A 16,155-nucleotide genomic window follows, 5' to 3' on the forward strand; every position below is an offset into this window, starting at 1 on the left:
CTGAAACAGGCTCCAGGCTCCAAGCTGGCAGTCAGCACAGAGCCCGACGTGGGGCTCGAACCCACGAACCACGAGATCATGACCTAAGCGAAAGTCGGAAGCTTAACCGACTAAGCCACCCAGGCGCCCCATATAAACCACATCTTCTTGATCCATTCGTCCGTTGATGGACACTTAGGCTCTTTCCATGTTTTAGCTATTGTGGAGAGTGCTGCTATGAACATTGGGGTACATGTGCTCCTATGCATCAGCATTTCTGTATCCCTTGGGTAAATTCCTAGCAGTGCTATTGCAGGGTCATAGGGGAGTTCTATTGTTAGTTTCCTGAGGAACCTCTACACTGTTTTCCAGAGGGGCTGTACCAGTTCACATTCCCACCAACAGTGTAGGAGGGTGCCCGTTTCTCCACATCCTTGCCAGCATCTAGAGTTCTCTGATTTGAAGAGCATGCAATTCTTGATCTCAGGGTCATGAGTTCAAGTCCCACATTGGGCATAGAGATTACTTTAAATAAATAAAAATTGTAAAAAACTATAATGGAACTAGAAGGATGGAAAAGGTGAATACATGCCTAAAAATGAAGAATCGAGATGCATATGATTCAGAGATAAGAAGCTTATAAATAAAAGAATCACTTGTAAAGGAGGTGAAATAGTGGATTAGGGGAAAGAGACTGCTCTGTTTCCTAATGATCCTTGTAGACATATGTGCTTCTTTATGCGACATGTTTATAGAAGTCTGATTTAGACAAAACCTAACAATTTAAAATATATATACAGATATCTCTATATATGCATATATATATATACATATCAGTTTTCATCTATCACATTTGTAGAAAATTATAAATTTAAGAGCCTATCCATCTACTATTGTTGAAATGTGAATTACAACAATTTTAGAGAATTCATTGGCACTGTCTTGTTAAATCTTAAATGCCTACACTTTCTGATTCAGTGAATCCAGTTTCAGATAAATATTCCTCAGAAATGCACAGATACTGAAGATACATGTTCTAGAACAATACTGCTGAAGGAAATCCGTCATTTGTGATTTCAGATTTTCTAGTAATCACATTAAAAAGGTAAACATAATCAAGTGAAATTAATTTTAATAATATTTTAACCCAATTTGAAATAATTCAACATATAGACAGTATTAAAAATATTTATGAGGGGATGCCTGGCTGGCTCAGTCGGTAGAACATGCGACTCTTGATCTCAGGGTTCTAAGTTCCAGCCCCAAGTTGGTTGTAGTGATTCCTTAAAAATAAAATCTTAAGAGTCACCTGGATGGTTCAGTCAGTTAAGCATCAGACTTTGGCTGGGTGATGATTTTGGGGTTCGTGAGTTTCAGACCCACATCAGGCTTGTTGCTGTTAACCTGTCAGCATGGAGCCTACTTCAGATCCTCTGTCCCCCTCTCTCTGCCTGTATCCCACTTATCTCCCAAAAATAAATATTTTTAAAAATAATAAAGAAATAAAATCTTACGAAAATTATGAGATATTTTACTTTTTTTATGGAGTGTTAAAAATCTAGAGTGGGGGCATCTGGGTGGCTCGGTCGGTTAAATGTCACGTCTGACTTCAGCTCAGGTCATGATTTCACGGTCCTTGAGTTCAAGCCTCATGTTGGGCTCTGTGCTGACAGCTCAGAGCCTGGACCCTGCTTCAGATTCTGTATCTCCCTCTCTCTTTGCTCCTACCCCACTCATGCTCTGTCTCTCAAAAATAAATAAAGGTTTAAAAATTTTTTAAAAATCTAGTGTGTGTTTTATTCTTACAGAACATCTCAGTTTGGACTAGCTACATTTTTAGTGCTCAGTAGCCACATGTGGCCAGTAGCTACTGTGTTAGATGCTGCTGTTCTAGAATGTTTCCACTTGTTTCTTTTTTTTAAACATTTTTTTAATGCTTGTTTATTTTTGAAAGATTGAGTGTGAGTAGGGGAGGGGCAGAGAGGGAAGGAGACAAAGAATCTCAAGCAAACTCCAGTCTCAAAGCTGTCAGTACAGAGCCGGATGTGGGGCTCAAACCTATAAACTGTGAGATCATGACCTAAGCTGAAGTCTGATGCTTAACCAATTGGGCTACCCAGGCACTCCATGTTGCCACTTGTTTCTAATACCAGAAAATCTGAGGCAACTAAATGTTCATCAATTCAGCATTAACTAACAAACATAATACTTCCATACAGTGGATAGAGATCTCTGGTATTATGAGAAATGTCCAAGATGTGTTGTGGAAAAAGCAGGTTGTAAAATAGTCTATGAAATTTGGCCCCATTTTTACTTATTTTCACATACATATGCAAATGTATATGTATATAAAAGAGGAATTACATACATATATGTTGTTAGTGTATGCAGAAGAGAAAAAATGTAGAATAGGGGAGGGCAAACAACCAGTGGGCCAAATCCCACTCTCTGCCTATTTTTAAAGTTTTAGAACACAGGCACACTCATTTGTTTATATGTTGTATATGACTGCTTTTATGTCCAATGACAGAGTTGAGTAGTTTCCAAACAGACTGTATAGTCCAAAAAACCTAAAATATTTACTGTGTGTCTTTTTATGTAATGCTTTGCATACCCTTGTTCTCAGGGAAGATATACTGAATTTCCTACTAGCCATGTCCATGTGATTTCATCACTGAAAACCACTTTCTTGTGTAGTCTTTTTTTTTTTTAATGTTTTATTTATTTCTAGGAGAGAGAGAGAGAGACAGTATGAGCAGGGGAGGGTCAGAGAGAGAGGGAGTCACAGACTGTGAAACAGGCTCCAGGCTCTGAGCTGGCAGTCAGCACAGAGCCTGAAGCGGGGCTCGAACCCACGAACCACAAGATCATGACCTAAGCGAAAGTCGGACGCTTAACCGACTAAGCCACCCAGGCACCCCTTGTGTAGTCTTTTTTAATATTCTTTTTTCTTTCTTTTTTTTTTTTTTTTTACAATAATCATATGCTTACTTTGTAATTAGGGGGAAATGCAAAGACTGAATAACTTTTTTTTAACGTTTTATCTCTGAGAGAAAGAGAGACAGCATGAGCAGGGGAGGGTCAGAGAGAGAGGGAGACACAGAATCCGAAACAGGCTCCAGGCTCTGAGCTGTCAGCACAGAGCCCGACACGGGGCTCAAACCCACAAACCATGAAATCATGAACTGAGCCGAAGTCGGCCGTCCAACCCACTAAGCCACCCAGGTACCCCTAAATAACTTTTAAAAGGGAAATATCTCATAATCAGGCATATCTGAACAGTTTAGTTAACTAGATTTATGTTCCCAGAACACAGAGGTGCCCATTTGGACAGTGTTTCCTACTGTCCTCTATAAGGAAATAACTTTAGAATTGAGTCACTTAGAGTCTCTGACAGCAGTTTTGGAAAATGCAGCCTGTCTCTGCTCCCTATGAACTAAGTTCTGCCAGCTTCGTGAAACTTTGGATAGGGGACAGGCAAGTGTGCCATTTCCCTAATATTACATTAAGCTCTGCTGCTCCTCACTACATCTGCCTCTTTAATTGTAGCCCCAGTTTTTGTAAACTCATAAAGGCTGTGCTTTTTGCAAACCAAATCAGCCCTACTTTTTTCTAAAACAGCAGATGCCCACATATTTTCAAGTCGTCTCACTTCCCAAAGGCAATGTGTTCAAACCATGCCGAGCCTACCTGGTTGACCTGCAGACACCACAAACCTGGTAGGCAGTACATAGCACCAAGATGAGAAGAGTTTGCTCTGTAAGACACATGGACACTCCTTTTCTAGTCCATTTAATATGCAGACCCCGCCCCCCCACCATGATTCCCATCCTTTCACTGTTTTCACAGTTCTTCCACATGTGGAAGATCTAAATTCAAGAAGGCAGTATATTTTTCTCTTTCAAAAAGACGATTCCAGAGTTGTTTAAATGAAAATGTATATGAAATATCTAGAAATCTCCAGGACCAAGCAAGGGCGTAAGACTTAAGAATGACATTTAACTTTCAACTAATAATTACTTTGCTCAAATCTTTACAATTTTTAATTATTTACGGTTCTTGTTGAGGCCAGTATTATTCCCATCTAATAGATAAGGGAAGCTGAAGTACAGAATTACCAAATATGTTAGTTGTAAGAAGTAGGATTGAAATATTGACTCTCGGCTAATTTGGTATATAGCTCTCACTTTTCTTCACAGTGATGTTTTGAAAGATGGGACTTATTAACTCAAGTTTTTAACTTAAAATATTAAATTACCTATTAAAAGAGATGTTACTGATATTAAGGACTAAAGTTCAAAATAGCACTTCACCTTAGTTTCTTCCATGGGTAGTTCTTTATGATATTAATTACTTTGGTCTTACCTGATATAGCCAGAAAAATATGGGATTCATTTTGATAGTGATTACAACAAAATAACTTTCAGTATTCCAGGTAAACAAATAAGCTTATTTTTTAATGAAGTTACACTAAAAAATTGAGTAGGAAAGGTATAAGAATGCTGCTGCTTAAAATACCAATAATTCATTACATTCTTTTTTTTTTTTTCATTGCATTCTTAAGGGTGTTTTGATTTAGGGTTTTGTGGGAGGTTTTTTTTTTTTTTTTTTTTAGTTTTTTACAATTTTTCAAATTCCTGGGGTGCCTGGGTGGCTCAGTCAGTTGAGCGTCCGGCTTCGGCTCAGGTCATGATCTCACAGTTCGTGGGTTCGAGTCCTGTGTCAGGCTCTGTGTTGACAGCTCAGAGCCTGGAGCCTGTCTTCGGGTCCTGTGTCTCCCTCTCTCTCTGACCCTCCCCTGCTCACGCTCGCGCTCTCTCTCTCTCTCTCAAAAATAAATAAAAAACATTACCAAAAAAAATTTTTTTTAAATTGCTTTCCTCCATATCATTATTTTTAACTGCCATGGTAATCATGAGATAGGTGGGACCAAGGTTGTTGGCCTGGTCTTACAGAATTAGAAATCAGAGGAGGCTGATGGTGGAGTGAGGCCTGGATTCCAGCTCTTTGGTCACCTGCACTAGTGTTTGTTCCATTGAACATCTAGGCAGCAGTTCAGTGGTTTGACAAACTACCTCCGGCCTGAAGTGGATGCTCTAAAGACCTAAGTAAATAGCCACTAATTCCCAAGCATGTTTTATAGTTAAAAGTTAGACACCTGGTGGTTAGGTTCCCATTTGAGACCAGGTACTTGGCGATACAGATACAGATAAGACATCTAGTCTGTAAAATGGAGATCACCTCTTCTTCCTTAGATTGCCCAAGGATATTGCTGATAGGCTAAGTGGCAATCTTAGCAAGAAGTTAGCAGGAGATAGCTGAAATACTGCGGACTGGCACCACCACCCAAAGAAACCAAGTAATCGGCAGTGGTGATGCTTGCTGACTCCTACTTTATTTGTATCCATAGAGGCCAAGACATTTTCTTTAACTTCTTACCTAGTTCTGGAATTGTTCTTTAAGAAACTTATGATGCTTTCTTCTCTAGCCCTTGTGCGTGCAGAATGTATTTACCAGCATGACCTCTAGTGTGCAGCCAGACTGTGCCCCAAGAAATAAATGCAGGCTGAAGAAGTTAACAGGACAGCACTAGCCTGAGGAGCTGTGTTTCTCTAATCTGTAAACCTTCACTCCTCAAATTTTGTTTTTCCTGGTCTTTTTCCTTCTCATGTTGAAATTTTCAAATTTATGGAGAAGTTAGTGGTAGTGGTGGTGGTCCAATGAACCCATATATATCCCTAACCTAAATTAATGATTATTAAGATTTTGCCATATTTTCTTTAATTCTGTGGTAGTAGCATGGGGAGAGTGTGTGCTAAAGTATTTGAAAGTAAATTGTAAATGTCACTGTATTTCATCTCAAAATGCTTTAGTTGGCATGTCCTAAGAACAAAGACATTCTCTCATGTAACCAACACCATTGTCATATCTATAAAATAGAATAATCTTTCTGTAATATCTAATACACAATCCATACTGCATTTCCAGTTGTATACAACTGGAATTTTTATAGGATCTGGGATCTAATCAAGGTTTGCATTTAGTTGTTATGCCCCTTTAGTCTCTGTCAGTCTCTTAGTTGCTTAATCTTTTAATCTGTAACAGTTACCCCTGTGTTAAGAGGGGAAAAAAAAGTTTTTTAAGAGTCCAGGCTTGCTTTCCTATAGAATGTCCTGCATTTTGGGTTTGTCAGTGTTTTTCTATCATACCAAAAGTTCAGATAAAACTTGTTTTTGACAAGAATATTACTTAATGTTATATATGTTATATAGTATTTATTATATCATATCAGGAGATAAATAAGGTTGAGTGGTTCCATTAATCAAAGGTACTAAATTTGATCACTAGCAGATCCATTGGGTAAGTCCAAATTTAATGTTGCAGGTTTCTTATGACTAACCATACAACAGTGTTTCAATTTTTTTAAGCATGTATTAACAATAAGAATAGTACATATTTCTGGTTTAGAAATAATGGTAAGTAGAGACTGTTGTAAGTAGTGTTTACCTTATGTGCTCTTTTTTCTTTGAGTAAATACCCCAAGGATGCCTTATACTAAACATATCCTCCTGCCTTCCTCTTTATGACTGCACAGGAAATTTTTTTTCCAAATTAGCTGCTGGTGAGGACCCCAGATCTAGAGAGGGATAAAAATAAACATTACTGGAGGGAGAATAACAGTAGTAAGAACCCTTGCTGAGCCATTACCATGTACCATGGCACTGGGCTAATAAGCACTTTCTGTGGATTGTCTGCACAGTAACCCTATTAGGTAAGCAGCACTGTTTCCCCATTTTACAGATTAGGAAGCTCAGGCACAGAAAGATTGAGGGTCTTGCCCAAGGACCCACAGCAAGTAAGCGGTAGAGCTAGGGTTCAAACCCAGGGCTGACTAAATCTGGATTCCATTCCTTATTTGCTGTGTATGCTGTGCTACCTCCACTATAGTGTGCCAGGTATTGTACCAGACACTGTCTCCTCCATTTGTTTGTATAATTTTCACATCCACCTGTAAGAAACAGTCTCAAATAGCTGAAGTTACTTATCCAAGGGCATATGCTATCCGAACCATTAAATCCTATTTTGTGGTTCTTTCCCATGTTTCAGCCAAGGTCTTTAACAGCAGAGTGGTTTGTCCAGCGGGGTCCCTTTTCCCACTCCCCAGCACCCACATAAACAGGAATCATGTGCTGGAAATGAAGCCAGGTGCCAGAAGCAGCTGCACAAGCAAGAGAAGCCTGATCGGGTCCACATTAACCAGATGACAGGAGTGAGAGCCTTCAGTTACAGTTCGGGGACCGTCAGTGAAAAGTGGGATGACACTAAACCTGAAATAAAGGTTGTTGAAATAAGACTGGTCTTCCAAGGGAAAGCATTTCCTTACCGTCTGCCGCCTCGCCAGAGAGGGTGTGGCAGTCTTGCTGTTTGAGTAACTTCAAACCAGTGATGAAAGCCATGAAGAAATTTCTGAAGGAAAGTGTGATTGCTTATAGTCTCTGTTGCCCATTCATGATTTTCTTTTTAGAATTTTTTCAGCATCATTACTGAGTGTATTTATAATTATAGCATAAGAAACTGAGAGAAGTAGAATTAAAGAGAGTGACATGACCTATTTCATAGGCTTTTTGTGAAGATTAAATTTACGCACGGTGTAGCAGAGCGCTGACACAGAGTAGACATTCAGTATGGAAGTTCTTATGGGATTACATCATTGCATTTTGTGTTCTCACATGGTGTGGCGCTGGGAACCTTACCTAAATTAGGACATTTGGGTCCTCAGCCCAGGAAAACCAGTATTCCAGACACTGCCTGGTCAATATCTCAGCTAAAGACTAGAACTCGGTTAGAGACCCTCTCTGGTGCTGGCATGGAGGCTTCTGTTGCCATGGTGTCTGTCACATTCCGTCTTTCTGTTCCAGGTGGTTAGCTCAACCAATGGAGAGCTGAATGTTGATGACCCCACAGGAGCCCACTCCAATGCACCAATCACAGCTCACGCCGAGGTGGAGGTAGTCGAGGAAGCTAAGTACGTTCATCTTTCAAGGGGCCTCTTGAGTCCTAAGTTGAAAAGTCTTCTCTGTCTCTTCTTCTCCATGTGCTGCTCATCTTAGACTGGATTCCTCATGCTTGTGTCCTCAGCTTTCTTCCTTTGACCATTTTATTTTTTGCATGATACCTTAAGGCTGCTTCTGCCCTTCTTTAGCTGTGATTTCTGGGAAGACCATCACATTTTTCTAGTCCACATCAGCCAAAAGGCCTAGTGAACTAAAAGAATCATGATATAAGAGCTAGAACAGATAGTAGTCATGAGCCTCTTGGGTCCCTGGAGCTTCTTGCTCCCTCCTGGATACAGAAAAAGTCTGCTTATCTAGACCATGGGCCACACTGAAGAGCATTTGATTTCTGGTTCTTGGCTAACAACTCTATGTGTACAGCCCTAGACTTAGGGCTTCAGGGCCATTTTGTTCTCACTTAAAATGATTCTGGATTCTGAGAGACTCCGATAAGTCAGGCAAGATAGTCTCTACACCTATGAGTAAAAGAGTCTTGGGAGGAGAGGAAATCACACTGTTCCCAAGATGGGGCAGTGACTCCACTCCCTTTTCTGCCTCTCTTGCCTATGAACGTGTTGCCTTGCCCATACCAGCAGCCTCCTGGTGCTTTCTGCATGGCGTGTGGTTAAACTTTTAGCATATGGGGTAGAAGGGGAAATAACTGCCTATGCTGCCACAGAAGTAGCATTTCTATCACTCCTTCCCCTTTTTGCCCCATCCCAAATTCCAATCCGGATTTAAACTCCCAAGAAGGCATGAGATATGAGACAGGGAGAGAGAAGTCCTTTACAAATCAGTGACTGCTGCCAAGCTGATACAGATGACCTTTCTTGTAAACCCTTTGAGAACATTCAGGCTATCCTGGTATCTTGTTCCCAGAAGCAGATGACATATTAAGAGTGATACGTGTGTCCTCAGTGCTCTCTTGAGCCCCCAGATGGCCTCAGTACAAGCTAGAACGCACTTACAACCCAGGGGGTAAGGTGGTGGGAGGCCAGTCAAGACCTGCATTCTTCCCTCCAGTTACACTTTTCATGGTTGTCCCCCACCTCCACCCGCTCCGCTGCTGTCCTGCCCATCTGTGTGATGAGCTCACTTTGCTCCCAAGAGGTCCTTTCCTTGGAAAGGAAAGGAATCCTTTAAGGATTCCTACCCCAGAAGATAAAAAGCAATCAAGGATGACTTGAACAATCTCTTGTCAAATCCCTGCTGACTGTAGGCAGCTTCAGATGCTCCTCTCCTGGTTTATATAGGGCCCTGAGAAGTAAGAAAGGCAGGGAGAGTTTGTAATCCTGGGAGGAAGCCATTTTTAGTAAGGAACCATGCACCCTGTTCTCAGGGACTTTGGAGATTTTAATGGTACTCACAGTGTTTCAGCTTCCCTGACAGAGCTTCATCCTCTCAACTAAACAGTATGGTACTCCTTATCCATTGGGGTCTCAACCTTGGCTGCACTTTGGAATTACCTGAGGTGTGTTAGAAAATAGAAATGCCTGAATCCTGTCCCCAGAGATTCTGATTTATCTGGGATTATGGCTCAAGCATCAGGAAATTTTAAAGGTCAGGTGATTTGAATGTGTGGCCAAAGTTGGGAAACACAGCACTAGGCACATTCTGATTCACACACTGTCTCGGCTTGAAGGATGGCTGTACCCATTCCCACCCTGTCTCACTCCCAATTCATTTTGTGGCTATTACTTTGAAGGCTAGAATTTTAGTTCTGAATTTAATAGTGTATTGTGAATACCTAGATTGAAAGAGCTTTAGTCTTATCGTCTGCCCTATACAGGTTTATCTTTTGAACCCATTTCTCTCATTTCACTTTGGTAAATGTGTACACTGATTGTGTATGTAAGTGTGGTGTTTGTGTCTGTGCGCAAAATAGGGGGCCATTCACATGAAGAGATTTCAGTGTGATGACTTCTATTCTGGTATGATCTAAACTCTAGGTTGTAAAGAGAGTTCAGAGTCTCCCCATTTAGTAAGAAGGACTGTTGTGACTGCTACCAGTTCTAGGTTTGGGCCTTCTGAAATGTATGGACCACAGGGGAGCAATTATATTTGACCAGATGTCCTCCAGAAGCTCAAAGCTTAGGGTATTGTGTGTGCTGATTCCCCTAGTGATTTCATGAGCTACCAATCCATCTTGCCCAGGGAACTGTCTGGCACGGCCATGTGTTTTTCTTCTTGGCCTTCTATGTGTTTTGGAGGGAAGGAGGGGGTAGCCATGAATCCACCTGCTCATGTTCATGGGAAGAAGTCACAGCTAGAGAAGCACGAGACGTCCCAAACAACCCCTCATTGCACGCAGCTGTGATGCCATTTGTCCATGCAGCCTGCTTTCGGGAAAAAGAGAGCTGTTGCCTATATTAAGATTCAACCAGAGACTGGGGAGATAAGTGAAACCTTCACTTACAAGCATTTGATTCACCCAGCTTGTTTTATATAAAGGAGGAAAGAAATAACAGGGTCTTGGTTTTTGTTCTGTATACAAAATGAACATCTAACTGCCCTTTTCTTCTGACTATAAGACACATGTCCTAGTTTCAATATAACTGGTAAGGCTAGGCAGCTTTTTGGCTATCCACTGACTTTAGCTATAGCTTAGAAAATGTGGACCTCGTTTCTCCTGAAAATTAACAAGAATGGGATTTTGGCTCTTCTCTGGCAGTGACGCCTTAGTCCAGAGCAGTGCACCCTCCTTGCTCTGATTTATCTACTAAAATAAAGTGTTGCTGAAGCCTTTTCCCTCCGTTAGAGGAAGAGCTAACTGCCAGCCAGCCGATTTGGTCAGGCATGTTGGACTTCTAGAAAGGCTAGGGACTTCTCTTTCCCTCAGAATAGTTGGAAGGTCAACTTAACATTGCCCAGTAAGACTTTGTGTGGGAACCAAAATGGCTCACTTGGTGCTTGATTGAATTCTTACAGGCAGGATCATGTCCTCTTTCTCCTGCTACCTTCCCGGAAATTGCCCAGGAAAACCCACTGTGGGGCTCCCACCAACTCTTTCTGTTCTACCTTACCCTTCACTGAGATCCAGTTCCCTCCTCAATGCTTCTACCAGGCACCTGCCCCTTCCATCTTAGTGTGGGGGCTGCGGGGCCTGGGCCTACTCCCCCTGCCTCGACAGAGGAAGAAACGAAACACCAACACATACTGCATGTTTGCATGGCTCACAGCGAGTCGCTTCCATCTCACCTCTGTGGACTAATATCTCTCTCTTTCTCTCTCTTCCTTTCTGTGTTTTTCTCTTTACACACTCTGTAGCTGCCTGAAAATGCTCAACCTGTGGTGAGTCCCTCTCTCCAGTCCACATGCTAGGGGAGCGGACCAGACTAGGCTGGGATTGGCAAAGCCAAACAAAATGCCTTAGGAACACTGAATGGCTTCCATACGCCGCCTTGTGCCATAACCACCCAGACTGGGGAACTAGATCCACAAGGTGGGGATGGGGCAGGCCTACACCCAGGAATTAATCCATTCCTTCTTTCCTTTCAAACCCATCTCATTGCTGTCTCCTCCTTTCAAAACAATATCCCACAGTATCCAAAATTATCTTTCTATATTTAGCTGAGTGAATTGTCTCCCAGATTAATAGACCAGATATTATCAGGCAGAGAGGGACAGAGGCAGGAGGACAAAGTTACTCTATCAGTTGTTTAGATTATTCTTCACAATCCCAAGGGCAGTTATCACCAGATAATCTCCATTCTGTGGCTTGGTCTCTAACCTGGCTGCTTTCGAAAAATCTGTGACTTTTCCCTTGATTCCACTGGTTCTTCCTTCTGTAGAATGAGTCTCTCAAAAAGAGCTCCTTCTTGGGGAGAGAAATGGACATTTTGTTGTTGTTTTGGGAGTTTCTGTTTGTTTTTCGTTTATTGTCTTTCTTTTCCCTGTAAGAGTACATTTAGCGGGACAAGGGCTAACCTGGCTAATGAGATACTGGAGCCCCTCTTTTCCACTCCTGAAAAATGTTCCTTGAGTGGAAGAGGAAGCCCTAAAGAATCTACGTTCAGTACATTCTCGCTACAAGAAAGAGCCCTCTCCCTAGCTTTCTTCTTAGACGTTGCCTGTGACCTTCCAGGTTCTCCTAAACGGGTTGGTCTGTTGCAATCTGGAATTATAACTCCCTACAATGTCTGCATGCATGGGGTCATATTCTATGTGGTGATAACAGCCTACTGGACTCTGTGTTTACCTTGTTTCTATTTGTCTTCAGTGATTGGGTTGGGCACCAATTTCTGAGCCACATGGGTCTAAGCCAAGTTGCCTGTGGGGCTTCCTTAGGGTTAGGGATATATGGAAGATAACAGTCAGGTTTTATGGAAATAGAATTTGTAGTCTTTTGTTACTGAGGAGTACCTTTGACCTGTTTATCTAGCAAACATGTCTGTGTAAATCTGACATTGTCATAGTCTATTTTTTCCCTGTGAGATGTCAGTCACATAATCCTGACTGCAAATACAGGGTCTACTATGTGCTCTTCCAGCTGTGCTTGGGACTCTAAGGGGTTCCCCGAGGGCGTAGGTTACCCAAGAGCTTAGGTGCCATCTAGTTTGGGTATTCCATAAAGCTAGGTGCTGTCTAGCTATAGAAATAAGACATATATACTAGAAAGGACAAGTTCTCCAGGAGACTTGTTATTGTCCCTCAAGAGGCCACTGTGGACAGGAAAGGTCAAGAAAGACCTCATGATACTGTGGGGCTTGAGCCAGGTATTAGAGTAAGGGAAGAATGTAAAAGTATACGAAAGAAGAGAAGCCTGGCAAAGGAATAGCAAAAGAAGAGAGCCAGGACTTAGCAAGAGAGCAGTATGGGAGAGGTAGTGGCTCAGAGGGGAAGAGCACTTGGTGGCTTATGGGTAGGGAGACTAGATTGATTCTGACTCCAGCATGCTAAGAACTTCTGGTCATCCAATCAAAGAATCAACTAGAAGAATACCTACAACACAAGAAAGGTTCATCACTGACGTTCCTTCTCTTTGGAGAGTAAGACTTCTATGTGGAATTAGTAGGTGGGCTTGGTCTGGGGTCTGACCCAGCTCAATAGGTCCTGTTGCTGCTAGTCACCACAGAAACCAAAGAGTTGAAAAGCAGATTGTGGGGCTATTTTCTCACAGGTAGAACTATGAAAAGCTTCTGCTACTGCTGAAGCTTTAACTACAGTAACTAGCAAAAATTAATTTGGGGCTCTAAACTGTGGTGCGCATTGCCCTCCAGTCAGGGAAGTTCAGCATGGCACATCAGGTTATGATGTGCTTGTAAGCAGATACTAACTCTTAGGACTTGCCTCAAAGGAGGTAAAAGAGAAATAGTGTAGTTTGAAAGGGACCAAAATAGTATTTCTGACTTCTTTGTGATTGCTGTTACTTACTAAAAACACAAAATCCTCATTTTAGCATCCTCAAAAAAAATAAGAATAGAAATTGACATAAATATTAATGATGTCTCTGAAAATCATGGTTAACAGGGAACAGATAACTCTGGTGTAATACTGCTGCTCCCATGAGGTTTAATTGGCCTTGTTTAATATTAAATATCAGGACTCTCAACTTGGAAAATGCTCATTTTCTAAAGCATATGTAATAGAAAAAGATCATTTTTTTCTTGAAGTTTTCTCGGGGAGAGGACTATCTTAAACAGAAGCATTGGTCATTTTTCTTTGAAAGAATTTATTTCGTCTCCAGATACACATGCCACTTTAGTCACTTTAGTGACTATGTTCATGACCATTTAGTATTTTACAGGACTCCCAGCTGGCTTAGTCAGAAGAGCGTGCAGCTCTTGATCTCGGGGTCCTGAGTACAAGCCCTGTGTTGGGGGTAGAAATTACATAAATAAATAAACTTAAAAAAAATAGTGTTTCACAAATGTCATTGATACCTTCAGAAAGTCTTTTTTAAGACTCTCTTAAGAAGGTCCTATTTTTTTTATGTTTGATTCATTCACATATAGTTAAAGGCTATCATTACATGTATAAATGTCTATTTCTGCATTCTAAGAAATGTCCTACAAAATTTAATGTCCATTTAGTGGGGGAAATACCAAAGAGCCTGACTGAAAAAGGAGAGAATCTTAGCGACACTGAAGAACTTAGGAGAATGGGAAATAAGCACCACTTCTCGATGTTCATATGAACAGCCCTGGCATTAAACCCAGGGGGATTTAGGCAAGAGAACCAGAAAGAGTTTTCTCCGAAAAGCTTACCTTTCAAGGGTCCAACAAGTTTGCAGCTTGACTCCCCCCACCATCTGGCATCTTTGACTCATCCACACCTCCTGGCTCTCACATCCTCATTTCCCATGTGTCAGCTTCCTGGAAAGGACATGTCTTATGCACCAGCTCTGCCACAGCCCTCATCACCCCTTTCTGGACTTAGTCATGCCTCAGCAAGAGCTGCTTCCTATTCCAGAGACAGGAGTAAGGAGGGGATACTTGGGCCTAGGGCTGTGCTGGAGCTGTGGCTGTTGTCCAGGGGCACACTTGGTGGGCAGATGAAGGGGGCAGACCCCAACCTCCACCCTACACGGGGCCAGTCCTCTCACTTTGTCTGGCACAGCAGCAGTGGCCTCAGTAGCTAAGCCAAGGACCCTGCAGCCATATGCTTGCTGATGGTCAGCCCCTGGGCTGTGGCACTGGTCCTCTCTGAATGAAATGTGGGCTGTGCTGATTTCAGTCAGGGGATCTAGGCTCACAGTTCTTATTAGAGTTGGGACTCCTTCTGCCTGCTCTGGGTAGCTGGGTGGGGATGGGGGGGCATGGGATGGAGAGAATCCTTAATCCTTCATTGGCAGCATCATGAGATCCTGCTAAATTGCAATCATATTTTGTGGAGGGTTTGTTTGCCTCAGTTTAGCTCCATACCCGCTGGACATTGAAGCTGCATTAAATTATTGTGCCCTCTGTATCAAGGGGCAGACAATGCAGGCTAGTCTTAGGCAACCCTGAGGACCCCCCAGCCTTGGTTCTAGATAAAGATAAAATATGTGGGTTCAGTAATAGACTGGGAAATAAGCCTTCTTCATCCTTCCAAAAAATGCCTGTTTGGACCCTGCCTAGCCTGCAACATTTTGATGATTAAGTTTGGTAACTGAAGATTGAAATTAAGCAGCTATTTCCTTTGGCTTTCCTGACAGGCACTGCCCACTGCTTCCAGCGTGTGCACTATAGGCGGTGTGTGTGGGTGGCCCTGTGGGTGGGTACCAGGGGGTACCTACCCCCCCTCCCCCTGCCCACCAGGCAGTAAGCAGAAGCAGGCAGAAGTCTGTCTGAAGCTGTAGGCCTCCTGCACTGACTTGGAATGTTCCTTGTACTCCAGGTGCTGCTGTTTCTTTAAGAGGAAAAGGAAGAAGACTGCCCAGCGCCACAAGTGACCAGTGCCTACCAGGAGTCCTCAGGCCCTGGGGACTCTAACTCGATTGCACCCGCAGCTCCTGCCATTTTTCATTGGAAGGGACTCCTGTATGGGGGAGGGTGGAGATCCAAACCAAAAAAAGAAAACAGATGCCCCCAGAAGGAGCCAGTGCGGGCAGCCAGGGCCCAGTGGGTCAGTGGCCATCCCCGCTTGCCTACAGCTCTGAGCAGGTCCCAGAGCTGCTGCTCCTCCACTGCTTGCCCTTCGGGGCTGCCTGGTTGACTCTCCTTCCTATTGTTTACAGTGAAGGTGTCATTCACAAAAACTCAAGGACTACTGTTTTCTTCCCTAGTAGTTTACTCCCGGTTCTTGCCCCACCCTCAACCTTCTCCAGCATAAAAGCTAGTGAGTTAAAGGCTTTGTCTGCTGAAGGATCTCAAGAGGCTGGGGGTTTGGCCAAGAAGGCAGGGGGAAGATGGCAGGCCTGGTGGGAGAAGAACCTTCTCCAGCTACCAGGTGTGCCTGGCAGATGGCTCCCTACTCTGTGCCTGTGCAGCCTCCATCCCCAGCTGGCCACAGGGTGCAGGGTCCTCCCGCCCTCCCTCCTGTCAAGTTACACTGTCGGACACAAGCTGTGAGAAATCTGCAGTCTACTGTCCCTGCGCGTTGGCATTCTTCGCTCTCTTGACAAGCGAACTCTGTTCTCCAGATGGTAGTAGGACAATGCAAATTGTTCTGAGCAACGGAAAAAAAAACTGACTTTATTGCA

The 16,155-nt window shown here is 42.8% G+C and overlaps 1 protein-coding gene across 9 annotated transcripts in view; it reads left to right on the plus strand.

The window, feature by feature from the left end:
• The window catches only part of CSNK1G1 (casein kinase 1 gamma 1), a 188,168-nt gene extending 172,013 nt beyond the window's left edge, over window positions 1-16,155 (plus strand). For 7 of the 9 annotated variants that reach the window (XM_039219050.1, XM_039219025.1, XM_039219067.1 and 4 more), the window contains 2 exons: window positions 7,899-8,005; window positions 15,351-16,155. In XM_039219050.1, coding sequence (XP_039074981.1) covers window positions 7,899-8,005; window positions 15,351-15,405 — 162 coding nt within the window. In that variant the 3' untranslated portion in view covers window positions 15,406-16,155. Of the gene's footprint in view, window positions 1-7,086; window positions 7,319-7,898; window positions 8,006-15,350 lie in introns of those variants that run through there. The other 2 variants (XR_005525838.1, XR_005525841.1) reach the window with 1 other exon arrangement.

Source organism: Hyaena hyaena, unplaced genomic scaffold, assembly GCF_003009895.1.
Source record: "Hyaena hyaena isolate Hyena2069 unplaced genomic scaffold, ASM300989v1 scaffold_15, whole genome shotgun sequence".
NCBI classification, from domain to species: Eukaryota; Metazoa; Chordata; class Mammalia; order Carnivora; family Hyaenidae; genus Hyaena; species Hyaena hyaena.